Below are 20,210 nucleotides of genomic sequence, written 5' to 3'. Positions count from 1 at the left end.
AAACTATAAAATTCTATACAGTCAGGCTATCTGAAGGACTGTATTCTCTTATATGCACTTACACAGTCACTGAGATCTTACTGTATATACTCATGCATAAGTCTAGAAATTTTAGTCAAAAAGTTGACCCCAAAAACCTAGGTCGACTTATCCACGGGTCACTGTAAATACTCTTCTTATTAAAAAGGGAACCATGCCCTGATTAAAGGCAAGAGTGCAGTCTGTCCTGGAAGCACTGACCTCCCTCTATTCTCTCTTCCATCGAGCCTCTAGTGTGAGCCAGAATCGTTATGCCTGCTATAATTTTGTAGGTTCTTTGGCATTGTTTTCCTTTGCTTCATCATTTAGGTCCTTTGTTGCATGAACCTAGGTTTTACCCTCAACTTATCCAATGGTCATATCAAAATCCATAATTTTGCCCCCAAAACATGCCCTCAACTTATACATGAGGTCGACTTATAGTCGAGTATATACGGATAGTTAGAATAACTTCAGAGGGAAGTTTGGTGGTGACAGGAGAGTACAGTTTCTTGTGTGTCAACCCAGACTATAGATTGACCTTCTGAAGAAGGCTAGAGTGGCCCCTCCCCTGTTATATTTTCACTAACAGGCAAGGCCTTTTCTCTTCTTTTTTTAAGCCAGGAAGGCTTTTGACAGTTGAATAGCCCAAAGAAGAGGCATAAGCTATAATTTTAATGGAAGTATTGTTGAACTGGTTTTAATTCAAATTGTATATTATATGATATTATAACAATATGTTATATTATAATTTGATTAATTGGGTTTTGGTATGTTAACTTTTTGTGGTTTCATCTGTCCCATTTTTGTGAACCTTGCCATGAATTACCCTGAATCCCAGTATTGCAAGAAAGGCTGAATAAAAACCAAATAAATGAATACATGTGTCAAACTAAATCTCTGCACAGGGCAAATGCATAAATATATCTCTATTCATCTAGGGTTGTCTCCACACTTCCAACTAGGAAGACCTAGTTTTGTAAGGTTGTCAGTAGTGTGCATTGTACAAGAACTGTTGTAGCAACTCAACAGATGTTTTTTGCATGGAGCTGAAGTGGTTTGCATGTTGGACTAGGACTCTGGAGACCAAGGCTGGGAGAGAAAGTGTTGGTTATTACCTATAAAGCCCTACATGGCTTGGGCCCGAGTTACTTGAGGGAGTGCCTCTCCCCATACAATCCGCCCCGCACTCTCAGAACAATAGGGAAACATTTGTTAGAGTGCACTAGGGTGAGACTGACAACAACTCACCAAAGGACATTTATGTCGACAGCTCCGACCCTCTGGAATAAACTTCCAGACGAAATCCGGCTCTGTTCCACCTTGAATGCCTTTAAGAAGGGCTTGAAGACTCATTTATTTTGGTTGGCATACCCTCCTGACCCCTTGTAGAATACTATTCCCTGACGGAAGTTCATTTTAGAATTCAACTGATAGCTTCTGTGATTGATAGATTTTATCTTGCTGTTTGTATGTAGATTTTAAAATTTTTATTGAATTGAATGTCTATTTATGATTATTTGTTATATTGAGTTGTATACTTTTGCATATTTTTTGAGAAACTGTAAACCGCTTTGATCTGCTGGAAAAGTGGTATAAAAATAAATGTTTTTTTAATTATTATTATTTATTAAGGTTTAAATCCCTGCTCAGCCTAGAAACCCTCTGGGTTACATGCTCTCAGCCTCAGAGGAAGACAAAGGCAAACCTCTCTCTGGATGGATCTAGTAAGAAAACCCAATGAAAGGTTTTCCTTAGGGTTGCCATAAGTCAGAAATGACTTAAAGGCACAAAAAGCGATGAATTGAATCCCATTTTTCCATCCTCTCCCATCCCACCCCCAGGCCTCACAGAACCACTTTGATCTGTGTGTGCTATATATGGGACATCCTCCACAATTTTTATTTTCCTTGACTTTGCATCCCCTCCCTCCCTTACAAGGCTTTATTTTTCTCCACATGGTCTGTTTTGAAGGAAAACCATAATGTATTCCAGCAGATATATTTGTCAGCCAAAGCAATTTAATTATTCAGTGGCACCACAGCAAAATGCATTTTCAGATGTCGGATTTATTTTCTGTTTAATTAAAAAAAACACCAAGACTAGTTTTGAGAAAATGAGTCTTAGAATCTTTGGGCACAGGCTGAATGAAAAAGTTGAATTTCATTGAAAACAGTGAGAGAAGTTGGAAAGTCACAACATCATTTTTCACTTTTATACTTGAATGTATGAGGATCTCAAGGTACCATGTCCTAAAAGTTATGATTAGTGATGGTTTGCCCTCCTTCAGGTTTTAGTAATATGCAGTCTAGTACAAGGGAAGAGTGTGAGAGAAAGGTAGATTATCTATGCTGTGATACAGCTTAATGCCAGACTATTTGAAGAACCGTAACTCTCCAAATGAAACTGCCAGAACACTAAGATCTTCAGGGGAAGGCTTTCTCTCAGTCCCACCACCATCTCAGTCTCACATAGTGAGGACATGAGTGAGAGGTTTCTCAGTGGCTGCCCCTACACTCTGGAATTCCCTTCCATGGGAGGCTGGGTTGGCACCCTCTCCACTTGCTTTTTGTCAGAAAGCTAAGACATTTTTATATAAGCAGGCATTCACCATATGATCATATCAGGGTGGTTTTAATGGACTATGTGCATTTTAATTGTGCCTTTTGACTCTTGTATATTGCAATGTAATTTTATGTAGTTTTTAGATGATCTTGGCAGTTCTAAATTTTATTGTAAAAAAAAAGTTTTTATCTGTGACTAGCCTTGGATCCCTTCTGGGAAAAAGGCAACATATAGATAAAAAAGGAAGGAAGGAAGGAAGGAAGGAAGGAAGGAAGGAAGGAAGGAAGGAAGATTGTCTGTTAATGATCTTTATACTTGTGCAAGTCCATATGGTTATAGGCAGTCCATTAAGTAAGTAGGCTTCACTTCTTAACTATGGCCCAAAACACACTGCATAAATAATCCAGTTTAGACTGCTTTAACTGACCTGGCTCAGTGATAGGGAATTCTAGGAACTGTAGTTTTGTGAGATATTTAGCATTCTCAGAGAATTCTGTGACACAATAAACTACAATTCCCAGGGTTTCCCAGCACTGAGCCACGGCAGTTCAAGCAGTCCCAAACTGGATTATTTCTGCAATGTGTTTTGGACCTACAATAAAAGTTCTATACGACTACTTTGAACTGGGCTTTGAAGTGAATTGGGCTCTGGTATAACTGATGCGGAATTGGTACCATATGGTCTATAAACTCTTATCCACCATCAGCATCAGCCACACAGCTATCCTAACTATGTCTTCTGACCATCTTCAAAGGCAGCCCAGTACAGTTGCCTGTTCTAGCAAGTTTCGCTTTTTGATTGTGTGGCAATGCATTATTAAAGGTTCCCTTTAACAGAACTTTTCTCATTTTTGTATTTTTATTTTTATGGCTCTTTCCAAACAGGATTTCATGACTGGAACAAAGCAGAAAGAACGATGTGACATAGTTCTTCATTTAATTAAAAGAGGCTGCAGGGCAGATTTTATAGAAAGTCCCAAAGTTGATGTAAGAGTATCCAGTAATGAAGTTAATACACAAGTGACACCAGGAGAAATTTCCATTCAGCTCCATCCAGGTTTGCTTATCAAAAACAGTGTATTGTTTTAGTATGTAAAATATATATTTAAGTTGGGAACAGTTTGCAGACTAAAGAAAATGTGCATTCATGCATTATTTGTAAGGTTTTTTATTTTGTTTTGTTTTGCAAGGAAAGTTACCTAATTCTGGACAACTCTTGCAAACTGAGCTTTAAAGAAAAACTGAAAGAAAGCAATATAACTCATGCTCATTAAGAAAACAACTCTGGAACCTTTGGAACACGACAGTTTATTTAGCATTCTGCACTTCATCTAAAATTTCCTAGCTCCAGTTTTGGCCTCCACAATTTTATATCCTTGACATCTATTTAAACAGCTAATGAGGCTGCCTGTCATGATCCATTGTCTACTTTCTACTAAATTTTAATTGAAATTGAATAATTAGAAATGAATAACTCTATATCCAGTTATATTTCTCTGCCAAAAATGGTGTAAATGAAACCAGTTAATGATAGATGATTTCTGTGTTTTATGGAGATTTCATTCGTTGACTTGAGTACAGTCATAATTTCTCTCATTTGGGGTTTTCTGCTATGGGATAAATTCTGACTCTCCCTGCCCTCACTTTTCTACCCACATGCTCCAGTCTGGCTCTGATTCTACTGTAGACTTTCATGTTCCACACATTGGTTTGAGGTAGTGATAATTTCTGTGTCAGTGGGCAGTGAATCCATACTAGGTTTTAGTCTTAATTAAAGGGGCCTTTGAAGGTGCTGAACTCTGTTCCCAAAATAGTTTCAGCATTTGGACAACTCCTTTAACCATCCCACTGGCAGGAGAGTCACTAGCCATTACTTTCTCAAGGGAGCCAGCCCGCCCCCCTACCTAATCAGCCCTTTTTAAAGAACAAATTCTATTATTGTTCTTGATTTTACTTGAAACGTATGTCCTGGATGTTGATGTGAGAGGGAGGAGGTTTTGCAGTTTTCTCAGCACTCAGCCAACCAACACTTGGTATCCTTGGTAGGCAACATGTGGTCTATTGACCACATGCACCCACAAACAAGTTGTCCACGCCTGCTCTAAAAATAAATGGCCCTTGCTGAAGGTGATAGTGCAAGATCCTTGTACACTGCAATACATATACATCTGATTCACATGAGAACCACTGGACTGGGATGACGACAGTGCATTTTCCTGGAGAAAATGTTGATTAATCTCATCAGCTGTACTTCTATTATAGCACATCACTAATAGAAATTGGTATGACTACCTGAAGTGTTTTAACAAACATTTTCCTACACTTACTTTAAAAGAGGATAATAGCTTGGAAATCTACTTCAGACTACTCACAGCTGTTTCTAGTAATATGGTCCACATCTTCTACCTATTAAATGGGACTAAATCTTTTACATTAGTAATCATGTTAATCTTTCCCTCCCTCCCTATCATTACTTGTTTCTGCTTCTTGTAGTCAGATATTCCAGAATTGTTTTCTTAACCCATATACCTAACATTTTCAAGCAAAAGATGAGTTTAGAGATACTATCTAGACTTCCACCTGCATCACAAAGTTATGCAGGAAGTTAACATAGACTTGGTCATCTGCAAATTCTCAAAATTAGAGCTGGATGTAATTAATTGCTGAGCATGCCCTGGTCTCAATCATTTTAAGAGTTACACAGGTATAGGATTTCTCTCTTTCAAACAGTTGCTATGGAATTTTAATACTGAACAGAGTAGAAGTCATTGTTTATTCATAAAGATGGTGTTCCAGACTCTCAGGGATTTGAAGTGATGATTTAAATGGGAGAAAACAAAAACTTCATTCATGACAAAAGTATTTCACATTGTGGGAGTTCCTTGGAAATTTGGAACCTTTGTGTGAACTTCATTTATAAAAACATAACACTTAAAGAGTGTTCTCATTTAAGAGCTGGCTTTGGCGAGAATCTGGCAATATCAACTGGATATGTACAGTAGCTTCCCTGGTGCATATATAGTAGGGATGAGGAAAGCATAGGGTGCATGCTGCCCCCAAGTCATAATCATAGAATCATACAGTTGAAAGAGACCACAAGACCCATCCAGTCCAATGCCCTGCCCTGCATGAATACACAATCAAAGCACTCCCAACAGCTGACCATCCAGCGTGAAGTCGAAGGTTCTCATGGCCGGCATCCATAATTTTTTGTTGATTTTTTGGGCTATGTGGCCATGTTCTAGAAGACCATCCAGTCTCGTGTAAAAAAGATGGAGACTCCACCACACTCCAAGGCAGTGTATTCAACTGTTGAACAGCTCTTGCCATCAGGATGTTCATCCTAATGTTTAGGTGGAATCTCTTTTCCTGTAGTTTGAATCCATTGCTCCATGTCCAAATCTCTGAAGCTGCAAAAAATAAGCTTGCTCTGTCTTCAAAATGACATCCTTTCAAATATTTAAACAGGGGCTGTCATGTCAGGAATAAACTCTTCTAGAACATGGCCACATAGCCTGAAAAACCTACAAAAAACTATGAATGCTGGCCATGAAAGCCTTCAACTTCATATCCTATATCTCTACATTTCATTTTTTCTGCCTCTGTGTAGTACCTTCCATTTCTTCCTGTTGAAATTCACTTTGTTAGTTCTGGCCCAGCTTTCTAATCTTTTAAGGTCATTTTCAATTCTTATCCTGTCTTCTGTGGTATTAGCTGCCCCTCCAAATTTGGTGTCATCTGTAGATTTTATAAGAATGCCCTCTATTCCATCTTCCAGATAGTTGATAAAAATTGAGAAGTCATTGACAAGTATTCATCAGGCCACCTCAGGACAACCTCATTATTGCACAAATATATCACTCCAAATTACCTAAACTGCCACCAAAATTCACAAGAACAGGGATTTGGCTTAATTCCTCCCTTCACACAACCCTCCTCAGGGGGGGGGTGTGTGTGTGTATGTCTGTGTGTGTGTGTGCGAGAGGGCATATGCGCTAAAATCAGCTAAAAATAAAGGTAAGCCAATACCTAAATTAATCCCTGCTTACAATTTATTGCTATTTCTGACTAGTTTTGGAACAGTATCGAAGGGGAGAGTCCACCAACACAGCATTTGAGGCTGGCTTTAAGAAAGATCTGTTTTGTACAACTTCTAGACATTGCTTCTAGAACATCTAGAAAAACTTGTAGAAATTGCTTAAATCTCCCCACACATCTGGAATCTCTATGGATATTGTCCTTCTAAGGACTTACATTTCATAGTTTACCACTACGCTGGTGAATATGTATCACACAAAAATGAGGTTATTATGTTTCAGAGACCTCCAAGCATCTGCTGCATTGGGCCATAATGTATGCCCTTATGAACTTAGCTGTTTATTTAAACTCAGTTGACAAAAAACCCTACTTGAATTTCATTTACTACTGTTGTAATACAGTAGATATCTGGTAGTCTGGAGACTGAGTTGTACTGTGGGCCCTTCCTATACGCGGGGATCCATTCTGGACTCCTCCCCCCCCCCCCCCGCATATGGCAAAAATGCATAAGTTCAAGCCCCGTTGGTTTTAATGGGGGTGCCCCCTCTTTGTGTGGCACAGCACATATACCAGGGGCACATGCGCCAGTCATTCTTCTGAGGTTTGCCATCCGCGTGACCTTGAGTCTGCATATGGCAAGCCAGCTATGGTATGGGTGTACTGTACTTGATAGTCTGCCATTCCAGATAAATATCCCTAATCTGCTGAGAATTATTGAAAGGCATTTAACCATTATTTCACATTTGTGCCCTTCCAAGAAAGTTCTTTAAGGAATTTGGCATAAAATACCCAAAGTTGTCCCATTCCATCCACCTCACAACAGCCCTTTGAGGGTGATAATGATTTTCCCACAGCTACATTATCTGTCAAGGATCTCTGTACAGTATTTCTATAAATCAATGTAATTGTCTTGTTCATATTGTCATTTGTCATGGAAAAAGATGACTATCTCTTCCATGGAACAGTACTATAATAAAAGACAGTCAGTAATTCTACTAATGGAAAATATTTCACACTGAATAAGGCCAAAGGAAGGAAGTGTTAGAGAAAAGAACAGGTTATTCTGAAATCTCATTTATGTTTTAGTATCTCCTTTTACTTAACAGCAATGACAAGAATTGGCTCAAATAATTATTTTAATTATTGGAAAAATACCGTGCAACTTTGTTTTCCTCTGCCAAGTCAAGCATGACTGTAACGTTAGACATTTGTTTGTTGAAAAATAAATTGAAAAAGACTTACATGTACGTAGATATTTCTGGTTTGATTTGATGCCCTTCCAATAGTATCTGTTTCAGATAAAATAAATAATTTCACAACATCCATGTTGTTACTTGCCTTGTTTGGTACTTGGGCCTATGGAATTAGCATCCAGTTGTTTCCATCATATAATTAACTATTTATACCAGCTATACTTTTCCGGGCTTTGCCATGGTATGGTATTGTAGTCTCTTGGAAAAAATATGGAGAAAGAACATCATTTTTTAAAATGACTTTTTGAAACAACCCTTGCCAAATGTGCTACATAAATTTGTGGTGGTTGCTTTTTAAAGTATTCATTTCTTTAAGGTAGATTTTTCATCAACCTTTTGAAGTCTTTTTGATACTTATGTTTTTACTGCTAAACTATAGTTTAGCTAAAGTGGAGGTGGGTAATAGTTCGTGGTGTGTGTGTGTGTGTGTGTGTGTGTGTGTGTGTGTGTAGAGTTTGCTGCTGAAATTCCACAGCAGAAAGTATGCAACATGTAGTGTGGAGGAAAACCTCTAAAATCCACCAAAATTGTCCACCCTTGAGCTCTAAAATGGTTAGGCATTATATCTGAATGAGGCCCATAAGTGGACACCCTTGTGAAAGAGAAAAAGTGATGGAAACTTTTTGAGACTGGCAATTTTTTTGCTTGCTGTGTTACTGCCCAAGCAGATCACTACTCCTGGAAATGTGGCTCTCATCCAGCAACAAGTGTCCTGGAAGCAGTGAGCTAGAAAGTTGGGAAATACAGATGAACCTAACTGGAACGGAACCTAATGTTGTAGTGCAACTTCCTGATCAAGGATGTTCCATTTGTAAAGAAAACAAATAGGTCCATTCAGAAACTGCCAGCCCTGAACTAAAGGCTGTAATTCATATGCAAATCCCATTATATTTTGAAGCATAGTTAATATTGTTTCTCCCAAATCTAAAAGGAATATGTGCAAAGATTATTCTTCTAACATTTGGAATTTGTTAATGTTCCACCTTGAAAATATATTAAACTTTATCTGAAACATAGCGAAGCTGCAATCTGGACAGTCATAGGGAGTTGATGTCTTTTAACAAGAATGCACATTCTTTGTGTGGCTAATTCAACAGAAGCTACTGTAACACTTCCCTAAATGTTCTTGATGTATACAACAACTTCCCTTTTTCTGACATTTCCATTGCTATAATTATTGATTGATTGATCTTCTAATCTCTCTTATTTGCTTTTTCCTTTTCTTGTTTCTGATTTTTTATCAACAGAGAAGCCTATACCAACAATGTTATTTTACCTATACATTTTAATTACTTGCTTTAAAATTTATATTTAAAACAAATAAAGTAAATTAAAAATTATTTACAAATCAAACTTTAAATTTAACTAAGCTTAACTGAACAGCCCAAAACATTTAAAGTATCGTATTTTCCGGCATATAAGATGACCCCCAACTTTTCCAGTTAAAATATAGAGTTTGGGATATACTTGCCGTATAAGACTACCCCTCTTCCAACGCACACCAAATAAAAATTTAAAAAATCAGATTTGATTTCAATATGGTAATTTTAATTCAAATGCTTATGACATGCAGGTACTTAGCAGGAAAACTTGTTGTATGCAAAGCCTGCTTGAATTGGTCAGCTCTCCCTGCCTGCCCAGTCCTCCCTGTCTCCAAGATTTTATTCTGCCATACTTGTACAGTGCCTCCCTTCCTGCTTTCATATGGTCTCCACATATGGAGGGGATACGGCCGCGGCCATTTTGAGCTCCCCCCACCATATGCGGCAACCACAGATTCTCCAGTCCAGCACCTGTCCTATAAGACCACACCCAGCGTATAAGACGACCCCTGACTTTTGAGAAGATTTTCCTGGGTTAAAAAGTAGTCTTATACGCCAGAAAATACAGTACCTAGGAAAATGCCACATTTATAATAGAAAAAATAATAATTATATCCATATATGAAAGGGATAATGAAACATGGAAGTCTTTAAAGCCATTTAAAAAAAAAAAAACAGTCAGGGAGGGACCACCCACGTTATATTACTGGCCGTAAATAGGGTTGCCATTAGTCCGGACCTCCAAACCGGGACAAATGTAGGACAAAATTTTCAAATGTAGGATTTTTTTATTTTATTTTATTTTATTTTATTTTTTGGGTCCTACATTTGAAAAAGAGCCTCTCTGAGGGGAGGATTCCTTCTCCTCCTGGGCTCCATTGGAAGCAGCCCAGGCGGAGAAGGAATCCACCCCCAAGGAGGCTTTCTTTTCCCCTTGGGCTCCGTTTTTGCCAACACAGCCCAGGGGGAAAAGAATCCTCGCTGAGGGGAGGATTCCTTCTCTGCTTGGGCTCCGTTGCAAGCAGCCCAGGCGGAGAAGGAATCCGCCCCCAGGGAGGTTTTCTTTCCCCCCTGGGCTCCATTTTTGCCAACGGAGCCCAGGGGGAAAAGAATCCTTGCTGAGGGGAGGATTCCTTCTCCGCTTGGGCTTCATTGCAAGCAGCCCAGGCGGAGAAGGAATCCGCCCCCAGGGAGGCTTTCTTTCCCCCCTGGGCTCCGTTTTTGCCGGCGGAGCTCAGGCGGGGAAAGAAGTCTGGCCTCGGCAGGTGAGGCTTCTTTCCCTCCCTCAGCTCCAGCGGAGCCAAAGAGGGGAGGGAAGCCCCCCGCCAAAGGAGAGAGGCCTACAGAGGCCTCTCTCTCTTTCCCCCGCCACCGCTGTTGCAGACTTTGCAACAAAGCCCGGGGGCAGGGGAAATCCCGGGGGCGGGGCCAACCCGGGGCGGGACTGTGCGGACCCGCCCAAAACCTGGAAAGTTGCGCCCACAGGCGGGATATGGCAAGCCTAGCCGTAAATCATTCTTTGATCTAACATATATATTGGTTTTTTAATGTTTATCTTCCAAGAACAATCATGTATTGAAATTAATTGCCTAGGAAGGGAACCATAAATCTGTTGGGCATGTTGTGTAGTTTTCTGTCAACAAACAGAGAGCGAGGGCAGTAGTGCTTGAGGCTTTAAAAAGTTTTCTAGGCTCTGGCACGGTCCTAATCTTTACGTAAGCAGCCACAATATGGATTCATTTCAAAACACTACTTACACCTGCTTTGTTTACCAGAAAGATGAGCACTTGATTACTCCTGATTGGGAGAAAAAAGTATGAAATCTGGGATGTAAGGAAGAAGGGAATTTTCTTATTATCAGCCTCTTTGGTTAGTAGTTCAGATGGGTGAGGATCCGGTAAGATGATGTGTTTATTAACAGACAGAGGAATCAAGACACAGGGCAATGTCAGAGCTTGAAGACCTGCTATGAATAACTGTCCCTTCTCATAAATCCTCTCCCCTCTGAGAAGCACATCCCAATTGTGTTTATATAGTGGGACTTTGGTATTCACTGAGATTTGGTTCCAAAATATCCTGTGGATACCAAAATCCATGGATACTTAAGTTCCATTAAATACAATGGTGTAGTAAAAGGATATAGAATGGTAAAATCATAGTTTGCTTTAGGAATATATATATATATATATATATATATATATATATATATATATGTGCACACACACACACACACACACACACATATAAAACCATGGATGGCTGAATCCATGCATAAAAAATCCATGGATACGGAGGGCCCACTCTATCTATCTATCTATCTATCTATCTATCTATCTATCTATCTATTCTATATCAATATGTATATATAAAAACAGGTAGGTCCCTTCTCCTGAGGAGTGTACATCCTATAACAGATAGTGGTGGAGACAAGATATAATGGAAGGGAAAAATGGAAGAGGGAAATAAATGCGGGTTGCATGTTCTTAAAGCTTAGTTACTATGGAAATTACAATAGTTTTTATTGTGTTTTAAACTGATTTAACTTCATGCTTTTATTTATTTATGCTTTTACGGTTTTAGTTGTACTTTGTTTTAAGTTTAAGTTGTAACTTGCCTTGAGTCCCATGCTAAGAGAAAGGTGGAGTATTAATTAATTAATTAATGGACCTGAGAATAAGCTATATTTTCTGGATCTCATTTTAGAAGGAAGAGAACTTTATTTTAAAGGAATGTGACAATTTAGAAATTCTCATTATAGTTCTGTTTTTTTTTTTTAATCAGGATCTGAAGCAAGTTTTATGTTGAAAGTCCACCCACTGGAAAAGTACCCTGTGGATCTCTATTATTTAGTCGATGTGTCTGCATCAATGCACAAAAACATAGAAAAATTAAACTCTGTTGGATCTGATTTATCTCAAAAGATGAAAAATATTTCCATTGATTTACAACTTGGGTTTGGATCTTATGTAGATAAGACAGTTTCACCTTATATTAGCATTCATCCAGGCAGAATACATAATCAGTGCAGGTAAGTACAGTCATCCCTCCACATTTGCAGGTTAAACATTTATAAATTTGATTGTTTGTGAATTACTGTATTTATCCCTGCCCTTGAAAAAATGTTATCTACTAGAGACTGGGTCCAGTCTTGCCTGTCCAGATGCAGATTGGGAGGATTAAGCTTTACCCTGGGGTAAACAGAATTTACCCAGAGTAATTTACCTTAGTTTTCAGCTGAGTTTCCAGGAAACTCCGCAACAAAACCTGACTGTTCACACCATCTGCCTCCCTCAGTACTCCTTACCTTGCCAGCAGTTACTTTTACTCAGAATCCCCCCATCACAGCATCTGATGTGGAAATGAGGCACCTGGCTGCACCTATGGGCTAGGTGCCTTGTTTCCGCATCAGATGTGGTGGCGGTGGCGCTCCTCTGTCAGAGCAACAGTGGAACAAGTAAGAAGCATGTGTTGGTCCTGAGTTGGCATGGGGACAGGTGTGTGAAGCTCACCCATTCCTACACCAACCCAGAGGCCAAACTGAGAGAGCACCAGGACCAGGAAAGCATGGGCTCAGGCCATGCTTTCTTGGCCAGTCTGCTCAGCCTCACAGATGGCTTTCTTGCATTTTTGTGTTATTACCCTGCATTTTTCTAATGTGTGTTAGAGACTTAACCTATGCTCTGATTTTAAACTTGCCTAAACTATGGACAAAATATAAAACAAAAATCCACAGGAGAATATCATGGATATAAAAAATACCAGAAGAGGTGTTTTTGGGCCAATGGAAAGATCAAAAAGAGAATTTGGATTACCTACAAAGACTTATTAAAAGTGAATAATCACTTAAACCCAAAAATAAGAATGAGAGAGGAATTAGAGAGAAAAAACTATCTATCATTGGCTTACCTATACACAATTACAAGAAAGAGTTTTGATGGTCCGAAAACTAGAAGGTTTTGATTCTGAGGATAACAATCTGGGGAAGATGCTACTATTAGAAACTAAATATTTGACTACTAAACTTTATGCTATAATATTAAGATGGCATCTAGAGAAAGAGATGGTGACTGATTCTATGACCAATTGGGCCCAGAACATAGGGTGTGTGCTGACTTTGGAACAATGGGAAAACTCTTGGAAACATTTACAAGATCACAAGATTTCAAAGAAAATTATCTAAAATTGCTGCACAGATGGTACTTGACACCAGTTAAGTTAAATAAAATTTACAAGACAGTAGGTCCCAAATGTTGGAAATGTAACACGATGCAAGGAACCTTCTTCCACATATGGTGGGGCTGTCCCATAGCAAAGAAATTTTGGAAAGAAATACAAATAGTGATGTTCTAAATTGCGGGTAAATGTATCCCATTGAAACCTGAGCTGGGTTTTTTTCTGAACATGACGAACGTGTTGTGATGAATTATGAAAAAGTGAAACGATGGAAAATAGTTGAATTTTTTGCGAGTCTATATAAGTGCACCCTTTTTTTACGCGGGGGATCCGTTCCGGACCCCCCCCCCCTTGTAAAAAAACCCACGTATGCTCGAGCCCCATTAAAAGTAATGGGGCTCATACATGTGGCAGTGGTGTGGCGGCACATGCGCGCCATGGGCACGCCCCCTAAATGGGACGTGCCACTTCTTGCACCCTGCGCGCAGCTTTCAGCATATGCTGAAAGCCGCGTATAGTGCGTCCACGTATGATGCAGGCACACTGTAGTTATAGACAGACAGAGCTGGTTGCTATGTTCAGGTAGAGTGTATTTTGGTTTAATAATCTGAAGTGTAAAAGAGACTTACATTCAGCCACTTTATTTCATATTTCATGTGAGGTGGAAAACAAACCAAGAAGCCCCATTGACTGTAGTTTTTGTTCTGTGTCAACTGAGAAAAACTGGTTCTTTGCTTCAGAACAAGCAGCGTGTCAGTGTCAGTTGGTTTAGCACTTTGGCTTGTTCTGAAGTTTTAACCATAGTTTTCTAGTTCTAGTTCAAACATAACAGGAAACTATAGTTAATCCATGCCTTCCTTGTTTGTTTTTCTGTGTGGTTTCTTTGCCTGAATATGGACAGTGTGTTATCATTATGTTATAGCTAACTGTTGCATGTATGTATTTGTTTATATGCCAGTATTCATGAATCATTTACATTAAAAATATCTTAGAGTGCATCTACACTGTAGAAATAATGAAACTACTTTTAAGTGCTGTAGATCCATCCTGGGAATCCTAAAATCTGTCTTTAGCTTTCTCTGCCAAAGAATGCTGGTGCCTTGCAAAACTACATGTCCCAGGATTCTGTAGGATGGAGTCATGACAGTTAAAGGCATGTCAAACTGCATTATTTGTACAGTGTAGATGCACCCTTTGTCAGACAACAAAGAGTACAGAATAAACCTAAATTAATTTTCATTGTATGTCATTTTTCCCCCCAAAGTGATTATGATCTAGATTGCATGCCTCCACATGGTTATATCCATGTCTTATCACTGACTGACAAAATAGCAGAATTCAGAAGTGCAATTAATAAACAAAAGATATCTGGAAATATTGATACACCTGAAGGAGGATTTGATGCTATGCTTCAGGCTGCTGTGTGCCAGGTAAAAATTAACTGATAATTTGAGAAAAGGTCTTCACCTTTTTGCTTCCATTTTCCTCATGATCATTGGTCAAATGGCTTTGAAAGTATTTTTAGGAGGTGAGCATTCTTTCTGTCAAGTGTGGAACTGTCTTGTATAGAGTCCGCTGTGTTTCATTCACTTTAAGCCTGTTTATTTTTATTTTATTTTATTCATTTATATCAGTGATGGAGAACCTTTTAGAAGCCGAGTGCCCAAACTGCAATCCAAAACTCACTTATTTATTGCAAAGTGCCATGTCCCTCTGGCTTTCTAGTAACAAGCCCTGGCAAACTCTGTGTTGGGGCGATGGCACATGTGCCCACAGAGAGGGCTCTGAGTGCCGCCTCTGGCACACATGCCATAGGTTCGCCATCACTGATTTATATCTTGCCTTTTCCCCAACAGAGACTCAAGGCAGCTTACAACTTATTAAAAACAGTACAGATTAAAAATTATACAAAAATATCAGCAAGAAGTATAAATATACAAGTTAATTAAAAATAAGTAAATATCTGTAAAAACATTAAAATGTATTAAAACATGATATAAAAACTGATAAAATAGCATAGTATGCTATTAAATGCCCATCATAGTCCATTTCAAAAGCCTGAAAAAAAATTATTTGCTGGTAGAAGGAGAGCAAGGAGGCAGCCATCATAGCCTCCCTAGACAGAGAGATGCTAGATTGCTCAATTTATTATCTTGCATGTTCCCATTGCGCAAGTCTCAGCTGTTTTCCCTCCTTTCTGTAGAGCCAAATTGGTTGGCGCAAGGAAGCAAAACGTCTACTCCTCATGATGACAGACCAGACGTCTCACCTGGCTCTCGACAGTAAATTATCAGGAATAGTAATTCCTAATGATGGAAATTGTCATTTGAAAGATAATGTGTACGTCAAAGCAACCAGTATGGTAAGGTATATGTCATTTATGGTATTAGGTTTGGAGTGATGTTCCAAAGTATTAGAAGAGCCTCCACAATGAGATGCACCTGGTGGGAGTGGTGAATTGTCTGCTAGAGGCTGCACTCAAGTTGTTTGAGGGCTCTGATTGGTCAGAAGGAAGTGTGTCAGTGTATTTCTTCCCAGTCAGAACAGTGTAAGCATCCTTTGGGTCTTGTCGGTTTTCAACCTAGTAGAACTCATTAGGGATGACAAGGTATTTTGGTAAGACTATTTCCCTTTCAAACATTCTGTTGTGTCTGGCTCAACTGAGCCTCATATAACAAAGACTAGAAGACTTTTTTTTCCTGTCCTTATTTTTCCCCCTCTCTTTTCCATCTGCTGGCAACCCTGGATGAGAATCATCACTGCCAACCATCCACTTTGAATATAATATATAAGAAAATTTCATTGCAACTTGGAAACAAGGCACATGTTACAAACATTTAACAGTGACAGGTTAACAGTTTGGGGGGTTCTCTTGAATCCTACTCTGCCTGTAGAGATCCAAGTGGCACTAAGCATTATTATTATTATTATTATTATTATTATTATTATTATATTCACCTATATCCCAGTTTTTCCCAATAATGTGATTCAAGGTGCCAAACTGCTTTAATTCTGCCGTGTGAATACACCCTTAGTCTAACTGAACTGCAGGGGGTGTGATGTGGGGCACTTCTCTTTACATTCACAGGTGCAATCACACACACACACCATCAGTTACTAGATTTGGGCAAACTTTCAGTTAAAGCCAGGGGAAGGTCTTCTCAAACCCAGCTGAGGAGCAGTCTGACATCACACCCTAAGCTATATGGAGTAGCTCTTTTGGCCACAATTCATGACTAGCTTAAATCCCATTGAATTCAACAGGTCTGCTTTCATTTGGCCAAAGCCTGGATGCAACCCAATTATTTTTTTTTATATAAGGCCAGCTGGAGTAAAAAACAAACAAACATGTGCTTCTAGAGTTGAGCAGAATGCTACAGAAAATGTGTTAGTAACACTGAAAGACTGTAACAAATACACATGGGGAGGAAAGGCTTCACCAGGCAACATACAGGTGGCTTTGTGATGCATCCTAAAACTGTATTTGTGCAGTAAATTAGTCAGTATTGAGAAGTCTGGGAACATCTGTGGCCATTTCTGTAGAAACTGACACAGCAACAGCATAAATAGTAAGCCAGGGTTAACAGCAGCACATTGTTACAAAATTCTGTGTTTGCCTAATCTAAAATAAACAGAATAGTATTCTGATGGCTAATATTAATTACTGCAAATGTTTTTGTGTTTATTGCAGCTGGATATTTTAGAAAATAATATTTCTGTGCAATCACCATTTTAAATAAATAGAAAATAGGCCAGTTGACAGGTGCCTTTTCCCCTTTCCCCACTGTTCTTGTTGAGACAGATTTTCCTACTTAGGTTAGATGCTATAAAACATAAGGAGTGGATTAACATACTTACATGTAATGCACCCAATTTGTCTAGTTCAGGGTTTTTTGCAAAAGGAAAAGAAAAAAGGGACCAACTATTTGATGAACAAAATCGAACCCATGTACATGATTATATTACTGAGAATATAAAATACACTTGAATACTTTACTGGGAATGTTCCATTTTTAATTTATCATCTAGAGTTCATTTAGGCAGACTTGACTGTTTTCAACAAATATTTGGTCACCCCTGCCACCTACTTTTCCTATTACTTTCAAGATTTTCTTCTCCTTCCTTTTGTCAGTTATTTTGTCCCCTTTCTGCTGAGCTCCATTTTGTGGCTTTTAAAGACATAACAACAACCCTGCTGAATCAGACCAAAGGCATATCTAATCCAACATTCACTTCATGCAGTGGCCACCCAGATACCTACAAGAAGCCCATAAGCCAGACATTAGCACAATGACACCCTCCTTTACATATTCTCCACCAACTCTCATGCAGGAACATATTGCTTCAGATACAAGAGTTAATATATAATTATGCAAATTAATAGTCATTGATAGCCTTATTCACGTAAGGTTGGCTAAAACTCCTATAGAGTAGATGGTTGGATGCCATCATTGCATCCAATGGAAGTGTGCTCCACAGTTAAACTCTGTATTCTACAAAGGAATAGTTTTGTTTATTTGTCTTGAAGTTCACATCATTCAGCTTTATTAGATATATTTGAATTCTAATATTATGAGAGAGGGCTCTTCTTCCAGATTAAAGAAACATGAATCCTTATGATATAACTCCTTGAATTTTGCTGGGTTTTGCCGATTTTTGTCACTTCCATGTCTACTTTGAGCAGAGGGATACTCCTTGAATCTGCACTAGGGCTCTTCAAAGTTTTATTTGTTTGTTTGTTTTTTAACCTAAGGCATGGTTTGCTAAGATTGTGTTATAGATTGAAGGGCAAAAGTTTTCCTATCAGAAGTTTGGGGGTTTGGTTTTTTTTAACACTTATAGAGTTACAGTGCAAAAGTGCTATTTTACTGAGGCGATGTAACTCCCCCCCCCCAAAAAAAAGGGGAGGGAGGAGAAAGGAAAGGAAAGAGAAAAGAAAAGAAAAAGAAAGGGGTAGAAGAGAAAGGAACATATTGTTACAGCTGGTATCAGGAACTGCCAGAAAATAGTCCAGGGCAACAGAAACATCATTTGGATATATTTACAACAATAAAAGCAAATGGTGACTACAACAAGAATGCCATAGCTTCCTGACACATTTGCTCCACCTGGAATTGCACTGAATTAGAGAGCTAAATAGCTCCAAATGTTACCTTTTCTAGAAACACTAATATAAATATAAGTTCATTTCATATGGTTTATTTACCACTATATTGTATATACTGTATTTTATTATGTACTCAACTGTATTTTTCTGATGAACCTATCTTACCAATTTTAAAATTCCTTCTGGACATATCCTAGAAAAGGAGGACACCTGGTCACCCTGGTAACTGTAATCCTTAACTACCTTTGGCCCATGACTTCATTATTGTAACATGAGAACCCATCATGGAACTGGCTGTCCAGGTGCCTTTATCATAGAGAAAAGAAGGAAAAACTGGAAAGCATTCAATGATTTTTCCTTTGTCCAATTAATGGTTCTGAAACTTCTGAGGTTTGATTCTAAGTAGCCCTCTGAAGAAAGCCTTAACATAGGCCAAAACATGTTTGGGTTTTGTTTTTGTTTTTTCCTAATAAACAACTATTTTTTGAGCACGTTGAGACTTGTCTCATATTTCTTGTGAGGACTGTCCCCCTAAAAAGCAAGATAAATAACCATAGAATAAATCCTAGGAAGGGCAGGCCAGAGAGCTGGCTCCATGTCAGGTTTCTGTGTCACAATAAACAAATCATAGACAAAGGTTCTGTACTTTTTGGCTACTCTTTCTATAAGCAGTAGCGGCCCTGGCTCATCTGAAACAAGTCAGAATTTTCTTCAGTTCTACCGTATTGCAACATGTGAACAAACTGAGAGAGCTGTGATTTAACATAGTCTGTAAAAAATATCTTATGTTCTGTTTCAAGCATTCAGAGATTTATGGTAAAAGTGTCACAACTCCACTTATACAAGGTTGGGTGGTAAATTCACGGCATTCTAGCATATTAATCCATAACAGTCATATCTTGTGTTCCTTTTTCTGATTTACAGGAGCATCCATCACTTGGTCAACTTGCTGAAAAGCTCATAGACAACAACATTAATGTAATCTTTGCCGTGCAAGGAAACCAATTTCACTGGTATAAGGTATTTTTTAAACATCACAATTTTGCCTTCTTGAAAGACAATAATTACAAAGCCATTGTAACTGTAATGGTGTTCTTCCATAGGACCTTTTGCCTCTGCTTCCTGGCACTGTTGCAAGACAGATAGACTCACAAGCAGCAAATCTTGGTGATCTGGTGGTAGATGCCTACAAGGTATATGCTTTTGAGGTTTATGTGCGGTTCTATGGTATTCCTTTTGTTTCTTCTTTCATACTGGTTTTGGGAAGCAGCTAGTAAAGTTGAATATTCAATGGGTATTAAATGCAATCACTATATACCCAGATGGTTAGAGAATCCAAATATTTTCACAAATATGTATGAAATGCTTTTCTTCCTGTAGGTTGATGCAATCAAAGGTTTCTACTTCACAGTGCTGAGGTCCCTAGTTCTACCAAAAGGTTCCACTCCTTTAGCTTTTCCTTTATTTTTATTATTTCTGCAGACTATGGGGTTCAGTTGAGCATATTGATACCCTTCCTTGTTTTTCTCTTTGTTACACATCTATGATTTATTTATTTTTAATGTTTTAATAAGCAAAAAACAAAACACCAACTTGGTTTAAACAAAAGTTAAACAAAAAATAAAATAAAAACGGGGTTTTGCAGTTGGTTAAAAAAAAAAAAAAAACCTGACCACCCTCCACCCCCACCCCTGATCAGTCTTGTAGAGTTTTCTGGATTTTGTGACACAAGTT

The 20,210-nt window shown here is 38.6% G+C and overlaps 1 protein-coding gene across 1 annotated transcript in view; it reads left to right on the top strand.

The window, feature by feature from the left end:
• Nucleotides 1-20,210, top strand: part of LOC149309823 (integrin beta-8-like) — a 68,438-nt gene that overhangs the window by 33,493 nt on the left and 14,735 nt on the right. Inside the window, exons 3-8 of the mRNA XM_089533106.1 lie at nt 3,469-3,640; nt 11,978-12,224; nt 14,634-14,799; nt 15,573-15,731; nt 19,401-19,496; nt 19,580-19,669. Of these exons, the coding sequence (XP_089389232.1) occupies nt 3,469-3,640; nt 11,978-12,224; nt 14,634-14,799; nt 15,573-15,731; nt 19,401-19,496; nt 19,580-19,669 (930 nt within the window). The remainder of the gene's footprint in view (nt 1-3,468; nt 3,641-11,977; nt 12,225-14,633; nt 14,800-15,572; nt 15,732-19,400; nt 19,497-19,579; nt 19,670-20,210) is intronic.

This window comes from Sceloporus occidentalis, unplaced genomic scaffold (genome assembly GCF_023333645.1).
Source record: "Sceloporus occidentalis isolate IW3139 unplaced genomic scaffold, rSceOcc1.0.p SCAF_7, whole genome shotgun sequence".
NCBI lineage: Eukaryota > Metazoa > Chordata > Lepidosauria > Squamata > Phrynosomatidae > Sceloporus > Sceloporus occidentalis.
Note: the sequence above shows the minus strand (reverse complement) of the source record. Positions and strands in the feature narration are given on the sequence as shown.